The 18,532-nt window shown below is 47.2% G+C and overlaps 1 protein-coding gene and 1 long non-coding RNA gene across 3 annotated transcripts; both read left to right on the forward strand.

Annotated features, from left to right (window-relative positions):
- The first annotated feature begins 3,728 nt into the window (after positions 1 to 3,728).
- Positions 3,729 to 5,368, forward strand: LOC144109479 (uncharacterized). Its single transcript, XM_077642302.1, has 4 exons — positions 3,729 to 4,576; positions 4,642 to 4,815; positions 4,888 to 5,047; positions 5,109 to 5,368. Exons 1-4 carry the CDS (start codon positions 4,371 to 4,373, stop codon positions 5,316 to 5,318), a joined length of 750 nt encoding a protein of 249 aa, XP_077498428.1. The 5' UTR covers positions 3,729 to 4,370; the 3' UTR covers positions 5,319 to 5,368.
- Positions 5,369 to 13,860: 8,492 nt separating this feature from the next.
- Positions 13,861 to 15,437, forward strand: LOC144109987 (uncharacterized). 2 transcript variants are annotated; one of them, XR_013309669.1, is made up of 3 exons: positions 13,861 to 14,882; positions 14,938 to 15,116; positions 15,178 to 15,437. It is a non-coding gene; the product is annotated as an uncharacterized LOC144109987 (long non-coding RNA). The 2 variants fall into 2 exon arrangements; XR_013309668.1 differs by having other exon boundaries at positions 14,959 to 15,116.
- The last annotated feature ends 3,095 nt before the right edge of the window (positions 15,438 to 18,532 follow it).

Here is an 18,532-nt window from a genome sequence, read left to right on the forward strand (position 1 = left end):
TTTCATTTCTCCATTCTGCCTGCTATACTTTATTTCCGCTGCCCCAGCTCAGGTGCTTCAATATCGATGGCAGATGCCGGGGCTAGCAAAAAATCTTTTCCTTCCTTTTTACTATTGTTTTTAATAAAACCACTACCACCACCACCATTTTCAATTACTACTACTCACTTTATATGTAACAACCTCGCAAAGGGCTCAGCCACCTAGCAGTGTACCTAGGGGTTGGACATTTCGTTTTAAGCCGAAATAAAACGATAGGTGTGGGCTGATTTTAGTTTTCAAAATTCAGTTTCAACCTAATTCTGAATTCTTTGCATCCAAGGCACAGATAGCTGCTGTTGAATGCAAGTGAACTCAGTCAAAGCTGAATTAAGTAAGCAGGAAGCCAGGGGCATGAAACGACGATGGTGTTGTTGAATAAGCAGCGCAGCTGTGTGACTTGAGGAACTGCTCTGCTAGTTTACACGCCTGTGACGACCGGGAAGCAGCAACCTCTCACCGCCTGCAGGCTAAGCACTGTTTGTTCACTATCATCACCTGCTTAGAGCAGCTAGTCAGTTCGGCATGTTAATCAACTGCATGCTGGACAATGACACGGAACCGTGCACGGGCGTCATGAAAAGGTAAGTTCTGGCTACCACCAAAAATTAGGTGGCAGTTCAATCACTGCCATCAACAAAGAGACCACGTGATGCCCCGCCCTTGCGCTCAACCAAGCGCGACAACCCAGTGTTAATAAGTCAACCTAGATCTTAGAAATTTCAACTTTCGTTTTTGTCTGGCCGCTATCATGTATAACTTGACCTACTCTTTTAATGAAGGCAGCAAACTCTTCTACAAGCACAGCCTGTGGTAATAACGTTTGCACGCTAATTAGTGGTAAATAAATTGTTCGTGATGACAAGAACACAGACTTCAATATGCTTTTGACCACAGAGTATTGCCGCGTAACAATACCAGAAAAAGTCAGTATTTGATACCTGGAAATAATATTCGCCGAAGAAAACCGAAACCTCGGATCTGAAATAAAAACCGTTTAATGTTCGCCAAATTTTCAAAATAAAAACCGAGAAGTCCAAGCCCTAAGTATACAATATTTACACGTATAAAATGTGACCAGTAATATAACGCAAGGGCGAAGTTTGACGCTGTGAAAATGATCGGCAGATGTACATTTCTTTTCTAGTTATTATTCTCCCTCATCAGGATGGTCGCAGCTGCCTGCCATTTATTGTCAAAAACGCACCCCATTGATTTTCTATGGTAGTCTTAACTGCTCGGTGCAAGTGCAGAACAAACTTTCAAGCAGGTCAAACAGAAAAAACGTCTAGACGTGCCGTGAGTCACCGAAGTATAGTGATATCAGGCAGGCAAAACAAGCAGCTGCGGCCGTGTGCCGGTCCATGCGGTGACGTTACGCGTTAAAATAAAAAAACTGACCCCCAAATCGCAATGCGAATATTAGCAACAATATGCGTCATTGGCAGTTCTCACCGATATTCGCGTTAAAGAGCGGGAACCGGGAGGTCATTTTTTAGTAATTCATATCTAATTACATGCGAATGAAAGCGTCTGTCATGAATAAAAAAGCAAAGGGCCACAGGCCCCAGTGTCGCAGTCTGCGGTTAAAATTGTATTTACCGCTTCGCGAAAGCCCCTCCACTTAGTGGCAGCCATAACGGTCTATCATCCACGTGTCTAGCGTCAAGAAAGAGAATGTAGGTTCTTCTCAGCGCCATCATTGCACTGACTGTACTGCCACAGATCTGTTCGTACCGCTGTTGTAAATTTCCTGCTTGAATCTCACCGGCTGCCATGCTATGGATTAAAACATTTTCTTTCTTCTCAATTATTACATTTTGGCTTAATAATTTTGTTCCATGCAGTTCCTCTCTTCATTATTATTATTATTATTATTATTATTATTATTATTATTATTATTATTATTATTATTATTAATTTTGAAGTCAAAACTTTCATCGCTTTCCTGTACATGAGGAAGAATCCTCCGGAGAGGCTTTCCCGCGGTTTTTTCTTTTTAATTACCTGAATACAGGTGAATAGTCGCCCGATTCTTGGCCGATCCCTCAGTGTATGTGCCATCTTTTGATAGGCTAACAGTAACAACAACGACTGTACTGCAAAGCGCCTTTATAGGTGAGTCGAATACAAAGACACTTCCTACAAAACGGTGGAATCGTGTTAACCGCTGGAAATGTCATATACCCCGTAGGATTCCTCTTATGCTGGACAAAACGTGGACTATCCAGTGGCATTTGCGAGATTCCCTTTGATTGACACAGACAGCCTAGGCAGCAGAACGACAAATGAGATTGCCATTAGTGTAGGAAAGAACCTCTGTTCGAGCCCAGGTCTTCTCTTACTGCTCAAGTATGCGAACAATGATGAATTTCTCTATTGAATAACGCCGGAGTGGTAAAATAATTCTCGCGCAAAGAAAACTTAAACCCTTGAAACCGTTTGATGGATAATTTTTTTTGGTAAATTCTGATGAAAAGATAGAGAAATGTTGGAAAACTCAATACTTGAGTCAATTTGGCCTCCGTGTGGCTCAGTGGTTATGGCACTCGGCTGCTGACCCGAAAGACGCGGATTAGATACCGGCCGCGGCGGTCGAATTTCGATGGAGGCGCAATTCTCGAGGCCCGTGTACTGCGCGATGTCAGTGCACGTTAAAGATTCCCACGGGGTCGAAATTTCCTGAGCCCTTCACTACGGCGTTCCTCACAGCCTGAGTGGCTTTGGGATATTACACCCCATAAACCAAAACCAAGTTTAGCCAATTTCATAATCCAGCTGCTGCTGTCGATTAGGACATAGATTGAAATTTTGCTCAAAATTCAACAATGTTCAGCCAGATTTCTGTACAAGGCTGCTAATTTATATAAGGCATTCCCAGCCGAAGTCTCGAGGTACGCCTCCCTCTTCCCCCCCCCCCCCCCCCCCATTTCATTTTTCTTACGTTGCTCACCCTCCACATCTGTCTTCGTTCTTTTCCGTAGCGATGGCTCGATGGTTATGGCTTTCTTCTGCCGAACCCAAAAGCACGGGTTCAAATCCCAGCCGCGGAGGCCGCGTTTAGATGGAGGCGAAGAGCAAACGGCACCTGTGTGCTGGCGATGTTAGTGCGTTATTCCGTACACCTTTACTACGGCACCTGTTTCTCTCTCCCTTCTTTCACTCGCTCCTACCTCCCTTCCATCTCGGCACGGTTGAGATGTCTAATGAGAAGTGGGCAGTTACTGCGTCATAAACATCCATATATAGAGTTCCAGAAGAATAATCTATACGTCTTTCTAGGTTCTACATTTCCCTTTAGTGTCCTTTTAACACGAAGTGATGCGAGAAAAAAGTACCCCGAAGCTTTAACTCGCCAGCCATTTTTAGGATCGCAGACAAGAGCGACGAAAACGTGGTCTAAGCAACTGCCTGCAGGCGTGCCAGACGGCATGCCAGACGAGACGCACGCGTGTCTGAAACAAGATCTTGATATCACTTCATCGCAAGCCATCACCCCTGCGACGCCCGAGGATGAAGAAAAAGCGTATCGTCATGGGAAAAGCGGCGAGCACTGTCTGCGCATGAAAGATGCGGCAGCGAAATGCGCCGTCACGGCTTCGGGTCCGCACGTGTGGTAGCGCTCGAAGACCATCGGAACGAAGCACAGTTGGGTTATCTGGAAGGTATAATTACAAGGCCCTCGGGGCTGCGTAGGAAAAGCTTGGTCACTTATCGCCGCTGTAACCCCAGCGACAGAGATTACCTTAGAGAAGCGTCGCTAGAGGGCGCGCAACGGCGGGCAGTTTCGCGGTTAGAAACGCGTCAGCTCTCGTCGGCGGCTGTCGTTTTGTCTTCTACGCTGTTTTTTTCGTTGGTGGTGGTGGTGGTGCTTGAGTCTTCGCCATTCCCGGAGGCGCCTGGAAGTCGTGCCCATGATCAACCGACAAGCGCCGAGAGAATTACCTCCGAGCCAGGCCTTCGGCATCCAAGGTAGGAGCGGGGCTGTAGCCTCGCAGCGAGGGCGACCCGTGTCCATGAAACCGGCTCTTGGCTACGCGCCAACGTTCAAAATTGTCTCCCATAAGCATTGGAAAAGAGCGTGTCACTAACACGCATCGCGTACAGGTTTCATGGACCGTCGCCGTCGGGTTTTCTTCGGTGACGGAAGCGCGGCGGGCTGTAGGACTTGCGGCGTGCAGTAGATTTAGGCTTAGCTGACACTAGGCAGGGATGCGGTAGAGCCCGCTGCCGTTAGCGTCAAGGAAGAGCCACCCGTTCCGAACGCCGTTGCGTCTCGGCCACTATGTCGTGTCAAGGAATGCCCGGGCGCGGAAGTGCTCTTGAGCGACATGTGGTTTGTGGCTGCATACGGCGCTCGGAAATTCTCGCCACCCTCGTCCAGCAACTCCGAAGAACGGACGCTGCCTTCGGTCTGCGGCACGTCGTGTTTCCGCTGCAGCCAAGGTCAGTGGAAAGCATTCATTGTCGTATTTCAGATCCGTCTTGGACATCATCCGTCTCTGCGCTTCAAATACTATGACGCCATGCCTGCCAGGTGAGTACCCCACTTTCCCGTTGGCGTTTCTTTGCCAGTCATCTTTTCTTTTCTTCTCTTTTCAGATGCGCGCTCTCCGCTTCTCGCACGCGTGCATACTCGCAGGAGGCCCCTCGGTGTGGGGTTTCGAGCTGGCACCTGGCCCGTTGTGACAGCTGCTTACGGTGCAAGTTTGTCCACGTTCCCTGCCTCTTGGTGCTCTGCGCGAGGCTATTCCTCACAAGCCCTGCAGCTGCCCGGTTCGTATACATCGTACGCTTCTAGAGTGTGTGCACTATACTTACGCGCGGGTTCTCCTTTCATCTCCACAGGTACGCGCTGACTCGGGCTTTCCAGTGCTTCACGCAGTCAGCACGGAAGACTCTGCAAGCTGTGTTCCAGGCTGACATGAGTGGGCCTGGCGTCTCAGCCACGAGTGGGGCACGATATTCCCCAGCCTGCGGACTGTTGTGTTTGCCGGACGTCTTCCGAGTAAGGACCAGAATTCCTGACCCCGAGTGTTTTTGTTGCAGCTCCGCTTTTGTCTTCGCAGATGGGGGAACTTCGGCTGTGCCGTACTCGACACATCACTCGAACGGGCTCTTGGTCGCCGCACAAGGCACTCGGTTCAGTGGATGTCTTCCCAGCTCAGCTCCGACCCGGGCGTGAAGGCGTCGTGCCAGATGCCTACCTGTTCCACATGCTCTCAAGCCAAATTCCTTGTGCTGTCCCAAAGGCGCCGGCGACTTCCTCTAAGCACTGACCTGCTGGCATCAGCAAGATGACCTAAATTTTAAAAATAAAAGCATACACCTTTGCACTCTTGCCATTTGTTTCCTTACGCCACTTCTGTGCGCGCTGGCGTCAACTGGTTTGAGCACTTTTTTGGCTGACGCAACTGACGTCTGTAGGTGCCATGGAGAAAATGGGTATTTCTTGCAGGTTTTTATTTCTAACGATAAATTGCGCTAGTTACATTATCATGCAATACATCAAAACCAGCTACATAAAAAAATTTCCTGCTAGCAGTGCATTTAGGTATAAATATACAGTAATGTGAACTTTTATTTGTCCTAAAAGAACCTTCCGTGAAGAATGAAGTATATTTACGACGATGTGCTTATGACACGAGAAGAAAAAATATTCTCTAAACAGGCCAACGTTCCTTGCTCCCTTTGCGCCTTTTCAGCGTCCGAACCAAAATCCCATCATCAGAGGCCCTACTATTCGATGCATCGAAAATATCTGCTGCCGTTGCAGTATAATGGTGTGCACCGTGGTTTTAGCGAGCGCGCACCGTCGCGGCGCTGGCAGCGTCCTACGCCGTAGCCTCCGCTTCAAGGGCATTTCAAAAGCTCGCGCCTCACGGTAAAAATTGCAGTCTACGCCGAAAACGAAACTAGTTCCTAAAGTGCATACTAGATGGCGCAGGATCACCGTAGGGGCTTCGGTGCTTCAGTGATCAGTTCCGCATTCATGAAGAGGACAGCGCTCTCGGCGTGGCCATGTTGGGTCCCACTCTCCCGTAGAACGCAAAGTGGCGGCGCACCGTTTCGAAGAGAAAACTGCGGCTGCCGGCTGAAAGTCAGAAAATCTGGTATCCTACCAAGTTAGAGTGGTACCACAGATTGTTTTAAACAGTGAATCTGAGTTAGTTGATCGAAAGTATGCCATCTTTCGCACCCAATCTGCCGAGAAAGTCGGCGCTTTCATGTTGATGCGTTCATGTTTGTTGGTTCTCTTCTATCACTTTCCTTTTTGGCGCAGTGTTCTTTCATAACAGCAACCTTACAACGTGCGTAGCATACTCCAGTGCGATCTCTGGACACGGATACTCTACATTTTCAATTACTTTTCCAACAACCAAGATAATTTATTTCGAGTTGCAGTTGCATATTCGCCAGACAGCTATTGAGGGCTTCTGGTTCGCCATGAAATCAATGTCAGAAGGTGCCTTTTACGGTTGATAATTTCAATAATCATCACGATGCAAAGTTAAGTTGTGCATTATACCTTCGTCGCTAAAAGTAATTGTTCTGGAAAGCGAGCGTTTCGCACGCGTTGGTCCAGCCGTCTCGTTTGACCTGCGATTGCAATTTTTTGGGCGCGCGCTATAACCACGCCGTCAGAAGTCGCATTTTTTGTCCACCAGACCAGAAGCACTTGCGCTGATGACGCAGTTAATGGAAGCTGAAAAGCTAGCTTTAAAACTTGGCGGGCCACATCAAAATTTTCCGAGCGGCTTCTTCACAACCTGCATGATCACAGTGACATTTCCCAATAAGGCAGCCGTGTTGTTTAGGCGCTCGTGCGGTTAAGCGAGTACGTGAAGCTCTCGTCGCACGTTTTGTTCAGTTTATTATTGGTTTTATATTAATGCCACGAAGGTATTATAACCTAAACCCTCTTTCTATTTCTTTGCGCCAGCCCACTACGAATATCCTTGCGCCAAACCTATCTTTAGTGCTTCAGTATAAGCAAACATGCCGTGGCTGCTTTACGCGAACGAAAGGCGACTTTTTTCCCCCAGTAGTGGTTTATTATTCCTCCTTTTCGTATCGCTTTTAAGGAAACGACCACTCGAGAAAAAAGGCCCTTTTCATTGCCGTCACCAGCCACACAAGTAGACGGCCCTGAAGTTTTAGACAACTCGGAAAGGCTGGGAGTTTTTCTTTTCACGCCTATCGTATTACCTGCACCTCTGCCTCGACGGTGCATGCTCTACTTCAGTTCTTGCACCGACACGTAGAAATTTTCAGCCTCCCGTTATGCGCGATTTCTTCACCTAATTTTGGCTGTGTGCTTTCCGGAGCCGACCGACGGATTAGGCGATGTTTTTGCCCACGTATACCTCTTGTGGTGTGCAGGTGTCACTAGACTGCCCGCTGGCGCAAAGGAGGGTCAACATCCCCTGCCGTGGAGTCCGATGCGGGCACCTCTTATGCTTTGACGTGTACTCCTACCTCGGCTGCAATGAGGCCACTCTGGAGCCGTCCTGGTGCTGCCCTGTGTGCCGTGAGAAGGTCTTCGTCCAGGACATCCGCATGGACGTATTCACGCTGTACATTCTGGATAGGGCCGGCGCACGGTTCAACGCCGTGGAAATTAGAGCCGACGGAAGCTGCGAGTTCCTTACTTCGGGCGACGACCGTAAAGTTAGCGGCGGAGAGGACAGCTCGGCGAAAGCAGAGGCCGCCCCGTGACGTAACCTCGACGTTCCAAACACTAACAGCTCATCCGAGTACTTTGCGGCTCCACCTTCATTCTTTAGACCACAGCTTGTTCAAGCACTATAGACACCCAATTTTATTGCGTGTTTGTTTGAAATAATCCATGTATTCAAATGACATTAGAATACCTGGATCACCTCATGGTTTTCGCCTACACCCGCTAAATATTATATGACTGAATTCCTTATTTCATGCTGTTTCGGTTTCATCAACCGACCGATGGCTGTGACGTGAATTTGATGTTTAGGTCACGTGAAGCCCCAAAATATGGCAATATAACAGCTGATACGCCGTTTGTTGTAATTCCAGCTATTGAAGCAGGCGTGTTTAAGTGCTCTAGTGAGTTAAAATTAAGTATCAGCGTTTATTTTGCCGTTTTTCGTGCATCACATGACCTAAAGATCAACTACAGGTCACAGCCATCGTTTGGTTGATTAAACGGAAACTGCGTCGAAGAAATTCAAATCAAAATTATTTAGCGGTCGTAGGCGAATACCACGGGGTACTCTGTGCATACCAACGTTTTGCGCCGTTTGAAAGAAGAAAGCACGCCAGCAAAAATTAGGTGTCCATAGGCTTTTAACTTCAGGGACCATCTCTTCCCCTGGCGAAAGGACGTAGTGGCCTCGTTTAGCTAGCTGAATTAAGATGCGAATAAACCGTTTGCAAACCGCAGTTGGTCACCATATTGCTGTAGCTGAGGAAAAGAGACCGCATTTAGATTTTCTAACCTTTGGACAGCATCGCTTGTAGCTATTTTCTATGCTGCTTTAATTCTAAGCGTGAGTGTTGTTCTAGTTGCGATACTAATAGCCTGCTTTTGAAGCGATCTTTAGGTAAGTAAAATAAGGGCAAATAAATATTCCTGCACGGTATTCACGTCACTGTACTTCTAGCTTTTGACCACATTTTGATGCTCTGGGCCTATTGACATGATGTTTACGGTCTTCTGTTGATGACCAGGTACGTCTAAATAATCACTTAGCGAGTGTGGTTTTATGGTGCAACAAATGAAAGATGTGCATTAATTTTGAAAAAAAAAAAAACGTTTTTATGAAAATTACACACAAGAAAATACCTCTTCACTTTGTGTACGGTACTAATAACATATCATTATTAGAGGTGACAGAGTATAAATATTTTTGTCTATGGATTACTAACAACCTTTCGTGGTCAAAACACGTAGGCGCTGTCGTAGGAAATTCAATGCGGAAACTCTCTTTGTTGAGGCGCTCATTAAAGTCATCCCCACCTAGTGTTCGTCTACTGACATAAAATTTCCTCATCCGTCCGTTACTAGAATATGCTTTAATCATCTGGGACCCTTTAACGGTAACAAACATTCAAAGATTAGAGCGAATACAGCATAAAGCAGTTAGATTTATTTTTAAGTCATACGGCCGTGCATCTGTAAGTGAGCTCGTGAGGCGAAGTGGTTTTCCCCCAGTTGTTGAGCGCAATCGTGTTTGTCGATTAAAGTTTTTCTTCCAGCTCATAAAAGGTCATTATGAAGTTAATACTTCTAATTATTTTGCTTACTCCTCAGGTTATAACACGAGACAAAGGCATGCACTAACAATAACCCCTTTGAGCGCACGAAATAACTGCTTTAAATATTCTTTGTTTTTCCGAGGACAATTACTGAATGGAATAACTTAATAGCGAGAATGTAAATCATAATTCTTTATTGATGCTTGAAAATTGCTTGCAAATGTTAAGAATTTGAGTGTTTATATGCTTGTATTTTTTTTTCCCACCCTGCTATGACCTGTACTAGATCGCAGTATCTATAGATAAATAAATAAATAAATAAATAAATAAAGTGTACTTTTTGTACTGTGTTTTTTGTCGCATCCACAGGGTGTTGTTACTTTCTGCTCGCCGCATGGGTGCGGTTAGTTGGCGTACGTGCTCTGGACAGGAGACTCTTCATGCGCGTTATCTCCAAAGTTCCGAGATGTTTTTAATAAGGGCCGGCGGCTGTTAGCTACAGTAATTCTGCTGGCGGGGATTGCGAGCTGGGGCGGCGCATGTTGCGCTCGTTGATCTCGCCGCGCACCGAATTCTGTATAGTTGCGCCTTCCGAAGCACTGGGAAAGCGGAGGCCGCGTAACAAATTGATTTAAACCAGTCGTGTGACCTCCGCGACTCGCCAGTGTGAATCGGCCTCAAGTTCGGGCAAGTTTGTCCTCCATCGCCGCCTTCCCCCAGTCCTCCGCATGTCGATGGCGGCAACCTGTGCCCGAGGTGGTCGGAGTCAATGCGGAGCCCATACCTACGGCACTCTGTCGCAGTTCAGTTAACACTTGCAGGTTCGGTTTTGAACCAAATGTACTACAACAAAGTATGGCGTGTGGGGGCCATACCAAGAGCAGCTTGTTTTCAAACCATTCGCCACCCTCCCTGTCCCAGCTTGCCTTTGTCATCATACAAACAATATGTTAAGTGAGCCAAGGCCTAGCTCCACATTTTCGTATATTTTCAATGGTTAAGCGCTTCTAATAACCGGCAACTTTTCTTTCGAGTGATTTGATATTCCAACACAAGTGTCCGTATTTGTGCCCCACGAAAACGATTTCGGTATGTTTTTGTTGTGAATTCGTGTGCTCTTCTACTTTTGATTTGCTATTGTGCTTTGTATTGTCTCGTGCTGCGCATTCTTTACAATTTCACAATATGTCATTTCCTGTGGAGCTGTAGAGGTATTAAGCATTAATAAAACAAACAAACAAACAAAAGTGTTGCGTCTGCTGCACCGTAAGCACAGCCCCCCCCCCCCCCCCCCCCCCCCTTGCACTTGCTGTGCCCGGAAGGAGCACCCTCCATTGGGTGCACCTCTTGGTGGCCACCGGTAAAAATCCCTCTCTCACCCATGGGCAGATCGCCGACAATCCTTCCACCCAGCACATCTCGCATACGAGGCGGATGGTCTAATCCCTAGCTCCCCGCTGTGATGGCCTACAGTGTCCACTCCAATATGTCAACTCTAGGAATGTGGGATTAATCAACATTTTCGAATATCGTATTTAACATTCTTGTATTCGACTCGGAGAACGAATGAACTATTGAATGTTGAAAATTAACCCAAACGAGTGGAGTTCATTTCAAGTTTTCGAATAGTTTTCGAATAACTGGCAGTAAGTTCGATTGGGGCACGCAGCAGTTTTATCGACGACTGATGAAAAACAGCCCGCTCCGACGCCGCACAACATGATATATATACGCGGTGTGTATGTTCAAAAGGAGGGTCTAGCAACCGCGACGTGGTCCATTCCTGTAGTGGAATTCATAATGCCCATATTGTAACGTAGCGGTGAGTGCAATTCGGAGAGCGGAAAGACAGCGAAAATGGCGTCTAAACAAAACCCTTTACTTGGGCTGCCTTGCGCCCACAATGGACTAAATCACTCGGCGGCGGCGTAGCAAAAAGCGTGCTAGGCGGTCGTCGAACAGAACGCCCTCCGTTCTCGGCCGTGCCCAATTTAATGCTGATAGCGAACTTTCGAGATACGTTGTGCAAAGTTACCACAATATTGTGGAAGAAACGTAGAACAGACTCTGCTTGGATGCAATCAATATATATAGATAAATCTGGACGAGTCTTGCAAACAAAGAGATAAAGCCGCGCGCCGGCATCTTTGAAGATGAATGAACAAACAAGCAGTACACAGATCAGCGGTATTACTCCTCTCAAAGAAACATCGACTCGATGCCTTAAAACAAATGCGGTGAAAAGAAAGAAATAGCATGGTCAGTGCATAATAAACACCGAGAATGGAAATACAGCGTCCTTTAGCGCACATAATGCGGCTTTAGTTGGAAATGGACAACTTCTGGTCGTACGCGACGTCACTCAGATGCAGTCATTTCCTTAGGTTGGACTTCTTAGTCCAGTTCACCTAGTCGACGAAGAACTTTGTATACGGGCCGAAAGAGCGGCGCAACGTTTTTCACTCAATCCGCGGAGGCGAATTGGGCTCTTAAAGGGCACCGAAACACATACTCACTGCGTTGTTTTGCCAGTCGTTTGCACAGAATGAGTTATAGAGATGCTATTAGCATCAGTCGTACCGCGTATACTCCGGTTTTTAATATTGAATTAGCTCGCGAAAACAAATTCATGGCGTTGACGGTGTCACCGTATGCTTGCGGTTTCAGAAGAGAATATAACATCACTGAGCGGGAGCTTGATGATTGGACAAACAGTCAATATATTGCAAATTGTGGTAATAGAGATACGTTTTTTCAAGTTTTTGCGTCTTACAATTAACAAAACCCACTCGGATCCCTTAGATAAAAGTGCTGTAAAGCAAGTATAACAAAAATGCACCACCAGAGGCTTTGGCTACTTTTTTCATCGAAGGACTTCGCGCCTTTCTGTACACATCCTACGACCTAGCACACAAAACTACTTTCTAGGTATCTGAGAACGGCTTTTCGGAATCGATCCGATTGAACCATTGCACTCTGCAAGCGTTAGTTTTGGTCCCCATGAAGGGTGCGAAGAAAAAAACCACGCGTTTCACATTTAGCAGTGCGCGTCGTCAGCTTGTGGAGGATAGCCGGGCGACGGCGCCAGATGGCGCCACGTTCCCAACAACAGCGCGCGCGCCTAATTCGCCGTGACCAATCTGCGCGTTCAATAGCGGGGCGATGGTAGGGAGTAAGCAGTAGTAAGCAGTAGCGGTACCCGCTATGCTAAAATGCTAAATGTATCTAGTATCTTGTGCAGGCCGTCCATCCGTCGCAGCATCTCGCGGTCGAGTTCTGCTCCCAGTTCGGATCGCGCTCGGATCTGTCAGGGAACGTCACTGATCAGTGTTCTCTTCTGCGCCGTCGACGTAACGATGAAGCATCGCTGGGTCAGCCTGGGCGTGCACGTGGTTGTTGTAACTATTAAAACGGCGATACCAGCACTGCCAAGAAGGAGTTACAGCGATTAAGCAACCATGATACGCAAACTTCCGCGACGTGCTCAGATATGCTGTTTTGATTTCTCCCGGCCCGTGTCCTAATTGGGAGAGTGTAATTGTAATGGGAGCCGCGCGATAATCGAGTTGAGGGCAGCATGTTGTTTGCTTGTATTTCAAATTTCTTCATTGAATAACCCCCTTTCCTATGCATCGATTCCTGCAAATCTTTTTGAGTCAGAGCCGCCGCGGTGGCTGAGTGGTTATGGAGCTCGGTTGCGGCCAGAAAGACGCGGGTTCGATCCCGGCCGCGGCGGTCGAATTCGATGGAGGCGAAATTTTAGAGGCCCTTGTACTGTGCGATGTCAGTGCACCGTTAAAGAACCCCAGGTGGTCGAAATTTCCGGAGCCCTTCACTACGGAGCCCTTCACATCATTAAACAGAATAAATAGAGGTAGCGTGAACTTTATAGAGAGGCTTTAGGTTGGAGAGCTCCAATACGAAGACATCGTTAAAGTGACGTCACCACAGTTAATTTTTCGTTGGCGCTTTGAATTCGGAAGGGTTCGGGGCTTTCATTTGCGGTTTTAATTCTCAGCAACGCAGCCACCGTTCCTTGTGGAAAAAAATGTCGGTATATAGAGTCTCCGAAAATAATCTATCCGTCTTTCTAGGTTCTACATTTCCCTTTAGTGTCCTTTTAACACGGAGTGATGCGAGAAAAATGTGCCCCGAAGCTTTAACTCGCCGGCCATTTTTAGGATCGCAGACAAGAGCGACGAAAACGCGGTCTAAGCAACTGCCTTCAGGCGTGCCAGACGGCATGCCAGACGAGACGCGCGCGTGTCTGAAGCAAGATCTTGATATCACTTCATCGCAAGCCATCACCACTGCGACGTCCAAGGATGAAGAAAAAGCGTATCGTCATGGGAAAAGCGGCGAGCACTGTCCGCGCATGAAAGATGCGGCAGCGAAATGCGTCGTCACGGCTTCGGGTCCGCACCGTGTGGAACCGCTCGAAGACCATCGGAACGAAGCACAGTTGAGCTATCTGTAAGATTTAATTTAAGGCCCTTGGGGGCTGCATAGAAAAAGCTTGGTCACTTATCGCCGCTGTTACCCGAGCGACAGACATTACCTTAGAGAAGCTTCTACCAGTGTCGCTAGAGGGCGCGCAACGGCGGGCAGTTTCGCGGTTAGAAACGCGCCAGCTCTCCTCGGCGGCTGTCGTTTTGTCTTCTACGCTGTTTTTCTCGTCGTCGTTGTTGGTGGTGGTGGAGCTTGAGTCTTCGCCATTTCCCGGAGGCGTCTGGAAGTCGTGCCCATGACCGACCGACAAGCGCCGACAGAATTATCTCCGAGCCAGGCCTTCGGCATCCAAGGTAGGAGCGGGGCCGTAGCCTCGCGGCGAGGGCGACCCGTGTCCATGAAACCGGCTCTTGGCTACGCGCCAACGTTCAAAATTGTCTCCCATAAGCATTGGAAAAGAGCGTGTCACTAAGACGCATCGCGTACAGGTTTCATGGACCGCCGCCGTCGGGTTTTCTTCGGTGACGGAAGCGCGGCGGGCTGTAGAATTTGCGGCGTGCAGTAGATTTAGGCTTAGCTGACACTAGGCAGGGATGCGGTAGAGCCCGCTGCCGTTTGCGTCATGGAAGAGTCACCTGTTCCGAACGCCGTTGCGTCTCGGCCACTATGTCGTGTCAAGGAATGCCCGGGCGCGCAAGTGCTCTTGAGCGACATGTGGTTTGTGGCTGCATACGGCGCTCGGAAATTCTCGCCACCCTCGTCCAGCAACTCCGAAGAACGGACGCGGCCTGCGGTCTGCGGCACGTCGTGTTTCCGCTGCAGCCAAGGTCAGTGGAAAGCTTTCATTGCCGTATTTCACACCTCCGGCTTGGGAATCATCCGTCTCTGCGCTTCAAATTCTGTGAGGACATGCCTACCCGGTGAGTACCCCACTTCCCCGTTGGCTTTTCTTTGCAAGTCATCTTTTTTTCTTGTCTTTTCAGATTCGCGCAGTCCGCTTCTCGCACTCGTGCATACTCGCAGGAAGCCCCTCGGTGTGGCGTTTCGAGCTAGCACCTGGCCCGTTGTGACAGCTGCTCACGATGCCAGTTTGTCCACGTTCGCTGCCTCTTGGTGCTCTGCGCGAGGCTATTCTTCACAAGCCCTGCAGCTGCCGGGTTCGTATACATACATCGGACGCTTCCATAGTGTGTGCACTATACATAAGTGCAGGTTCCCCTTTCATCTCCACAGGTACGCGCTGACTCGGGCTTTCAAGTGATTCACGCAGTCAGCACGGAAGACTGCAAGCTGTGTTCCATGTTGACATGATTGGGCCAGGCGTCTCAGCCACGAGTGGGGCACGATATTCCCCAGCCTGCGGACTGTTGTGTTTGCCGGACGTCTTCCGAGTAAGGACCAGAATTCCAGACCCCGAGTCTTTTTGTTACAGCTCCGCTTTTGTCTTCGCAGATGCGGGAACTTCGGCTGTGCCGTACTCGACACATCACTCGAACGGGCTCTTGGTCGCCGCACAAGGCACTCGGTTCAGTGGACGTCTTCCCAGCTCAGCTCCGACCCCGGCGTGAAGGCGTCGTGCCAGATGCCTACCTGTTCCACATGCTTTCAAGCCAAATTCCTTGTGCTGTCCCAAAGGCGCCGGCGACTTCCTCTGTGCGCTGACCTGCTGGCATCAGCAAGATGACCTAAATTTCAAAAATAAAAGCATACACATTTGCACCCTTGCCGTGTGTTTCCTTTCACCACTTCTGTGCCCGCTGGCGTCAACTAGTTTGAGAACTTTTTTGGCTTACGCAACTGCCACCTTTGTAGTTCAATCAATATTGCCGAAGTGACCTCTGTAGGTGCCATGGGAAAAAATTGTATTTCTTGCAGGTTTTTATTTCTAACCGTAAATTGTGCCAGTTACATTATCATGCAGCGCATCAGAAGCAGGTACATAAAACTTCCTGCTAGTACTGCATTTAGGTAGAAATATACAGTAATATGAAATTTTATCAGTCCTAATAGAAACTTCGGTAAAGAATGAAGTATATTTATGACGATATGCTTGTAACGCGAGAAGAAAAAATATTGTGTAAACTAAAAGGCCAGCGTTCCAGGATCCGTTTGCGCCTTTTCACCGTCCGAACCAAAATCGCATCATCAGAGGCCCTACTGTTCGATGCATCTAAAATATCTGCTGCCGATGGAGTAGAATTGCGTGCAGCGTGGTTTTTGCGAGCGTACACCGTCGCGGCGCTGGCAGCGCATGAAGCCTGGACTCCATGTACGCGAAAACTCACGCGAAAGCGATGGCGGCAAGCGAAGAGCAACGCCGTCGCGCGAAGCAAAATGCATGTGTCGCCTGCGGTGTCGCTGGGATCTGCACCCACAGATAATTTCGCTCGTCGCCCGGAAGACCCCCACGCAACTGTCCAATCAGAGCCCCACAAAGCCATTTCCGGTTTTGCCATGGTTTGTCACGTGTACATCTCAGGAAACCCTACCAGCGCGTCGTCTTGGTCATCACCACCGTCGAGAAAATATTTGGTTTTGTAGCTGAGAGGCAGAACCCGCATGATTTAAATAATTAAAACAATCCACATATTGGTTGCGGAGGGCAACAGCATTTGGAGCGGGCGTACTGCAGGGAGAGATGCGTGTCGAGCCGCGGGGACCGGCGCTCGATCCACAGTGCTGCTGTGCAGGACTGTATATACGTGCAGAAACACTCGCGGCGCGCATTCTCACTGGTATATTGTAGTTTACTCACTAACAATCAGATTGCGGTGACAGTTTATGGGAGTGTTCTTACTAAGCCGGAGTGCACACAGGCACCGAACGAAAGCACACCTCCCCCGTGAATCCGTGATGTGACTTCGTCTCCGCAAGCACGCCGTTGGTTGTCTCCACTGCCACTACACCGCTGCTGTAGAGGAAATATTTATTTTGCCCTGACTATGAGGCACACTCACAAAATTTTAAGGGAGAGAACAGGTTACGGGCGTGTTTACTAAACTGGAGTGCGCAAATTACTGATTGCCGAATCTGGCTGTGTTAGCAGGTATTATCGCAAGCGTTATATATATATATATATATATATATATATATATATATATATATATATATATATATATATATATATATATATATATATATATATATATATATATATATATATATATTAGCAGACAAGTTAAAGGAAATGAGGGGCCCGTTTGACAAATTTATGAAGGGGGCCAACAGTCACCGAAACCAAGGTGCATAGGGGAACGTTAATTTTTTTTTTTTTAATGTGTTATGCTTATGAGTGGGATAATAATACTTAGATTAATAAATTGCTTAAAGAAAATTACTTATAAAGCAGCAGAAAAAACAACCATGCCGCCGGTGGGATCCGAACCCACGACCTCCGAATATCGCGTCCGGTGCTCTTACCAACTGAGCTACGGCGACGGCTGTCCAATCTGCTGCTGTCGTGGGTATTTATGTTTACTAGGTGTAAGCGAGCCTTGAGAGTGTTCACCAGTAATTTTCTTTAAGCAATTTATTAATCTAAGTATTATTATCCCACTCATAAGCATAACACATTAAAAAAAAAAAATTAACGTTCCCCTATGCACCTTGGTTTCGGTGACTGTTGGCCCCCTTCATAAATATATATATATATATATATATATATATATATATATATATATATATATATATATATATATATATATATATATATATATACACACCTTGTGCCCCTTGGTGGACCAACCAAGTGGTCTATGAATAGAAAAATGTGTAAGTGACCGCCAAAGTGTGCTACATCGATAAAATTAAGCACATAAAAAGCGCACAGGTCCTTAGTTGAATCTGGGAGGGAATGGGAGGGAATTGAGCGCTGCAGTCCTTTGCCGTGCTACGCTCTTCAGATATAATACAAACACAATGGTCGCTTCCTTTTAGTGCGTGGCTGCTCTTATAAAAATAGTTTTTAGTCTTTCTGTACACTTCTTATAGACTCTATTACCCTCTCAGAGGTATTTGTTTTTGCGTATTCATTGTCAATAGAATGTCTGTAGAAAAAAGTCTACTGAAATTGTTCAGCAATACACCTCGACTATCCATAGATTTCTATCAGATTTGTCTATGGAAACTGTATAGATTTTATACACAAATGTCTATGGACAGCTACAGACTGTCTAAAGAAATTTTTAAGGGCCACACTAAATCATACAAACCGAGATGGGGAAACGAGAATCCGGGGCCTTTCTTCTTTCACTGTCTCCTTAATGCCTTCCCTTACAGGACAGTTCGGGTGTCCACCGAGTTAGTGGGACAGTTACTGCGGCCTTTCCTTTCCTTAAAAATTATTTCAATTCAATTTGAAAACATGACATGGAAAGAGCTGTTCATAATGCCACGGGCATTTTGAGCCTTGGAACTTTGCTTTTCGAATAACTAAGTGCGTTGAAGATAAGAGCAGACATGGTGGCGGCATAAAGCGGTGAGAACCGGTGAACTCTAGCTTTGAGACCGGTGATATGCATGAGGTCTATCCCCTCCTTGGTTTCATAGGAGTTCCACAACTGCCAGGAATTGCACCAGGAGCGTTGCGTGTTTCCATTCACCAGCGTATATTTTTTATTGGTTTATTTTGGGTTTACAATGCATATGTAAACCAAGGACGAGCAGGCAAAAGGCGTTATACAACACCTGACTAAGGCCTGCCCTCCTATACAAAAACAAAACAACGAAATTAAAACAAGCATTCAAAGCATTTGACAGCAACCGACTTCGAACAGAAAACGGAAGTTAAATTGGTAGTAATATACAG

This window comes from Amblyomma americanum, chromosome 11, assembly GCF_052857255.1.
Source record: "Amblyomma americanum isolate KBUSLIRL-KWMA chromosome 11, ASM5285725v1, whole genome shotgun sequence".
NCBI classification, from domain to species: domain Eukaryota; kingdom Metazoa; phylum Arthropoda; class Arachnida; order Ixodida; family Ixodidae; genus Amblyomma; species Amblyomma americanum.

What these genes read in the sequence shown, in the direction of transcription:
- LOC144109479 (XM_077642302.1), top strand. Translation starts at nt 4,371, where the DNA reads ATGTGGTTTGTGGCTGCATACGGCGCTCGGAAATTCTCGCCACCCTCG. An exon ending in TATGACGCCATGCCTGCCAG is followed by an intron (nt 4,577 to 4,641) that starts GTGAGTACCCCA and finishes TTCTCTTTTCAG; the next exon opens with ATGCGCGCTCTCCGCTTCTC. An exon ending in ACAAGCCCTGCAGCTGCCCG is followed by an intron (nt 4,816 to 4,887) that starts GTTCGTATACAT and finishes TCATCTCCACAG; the next exon opens with GTACGCGCTGACTCGGGCTT.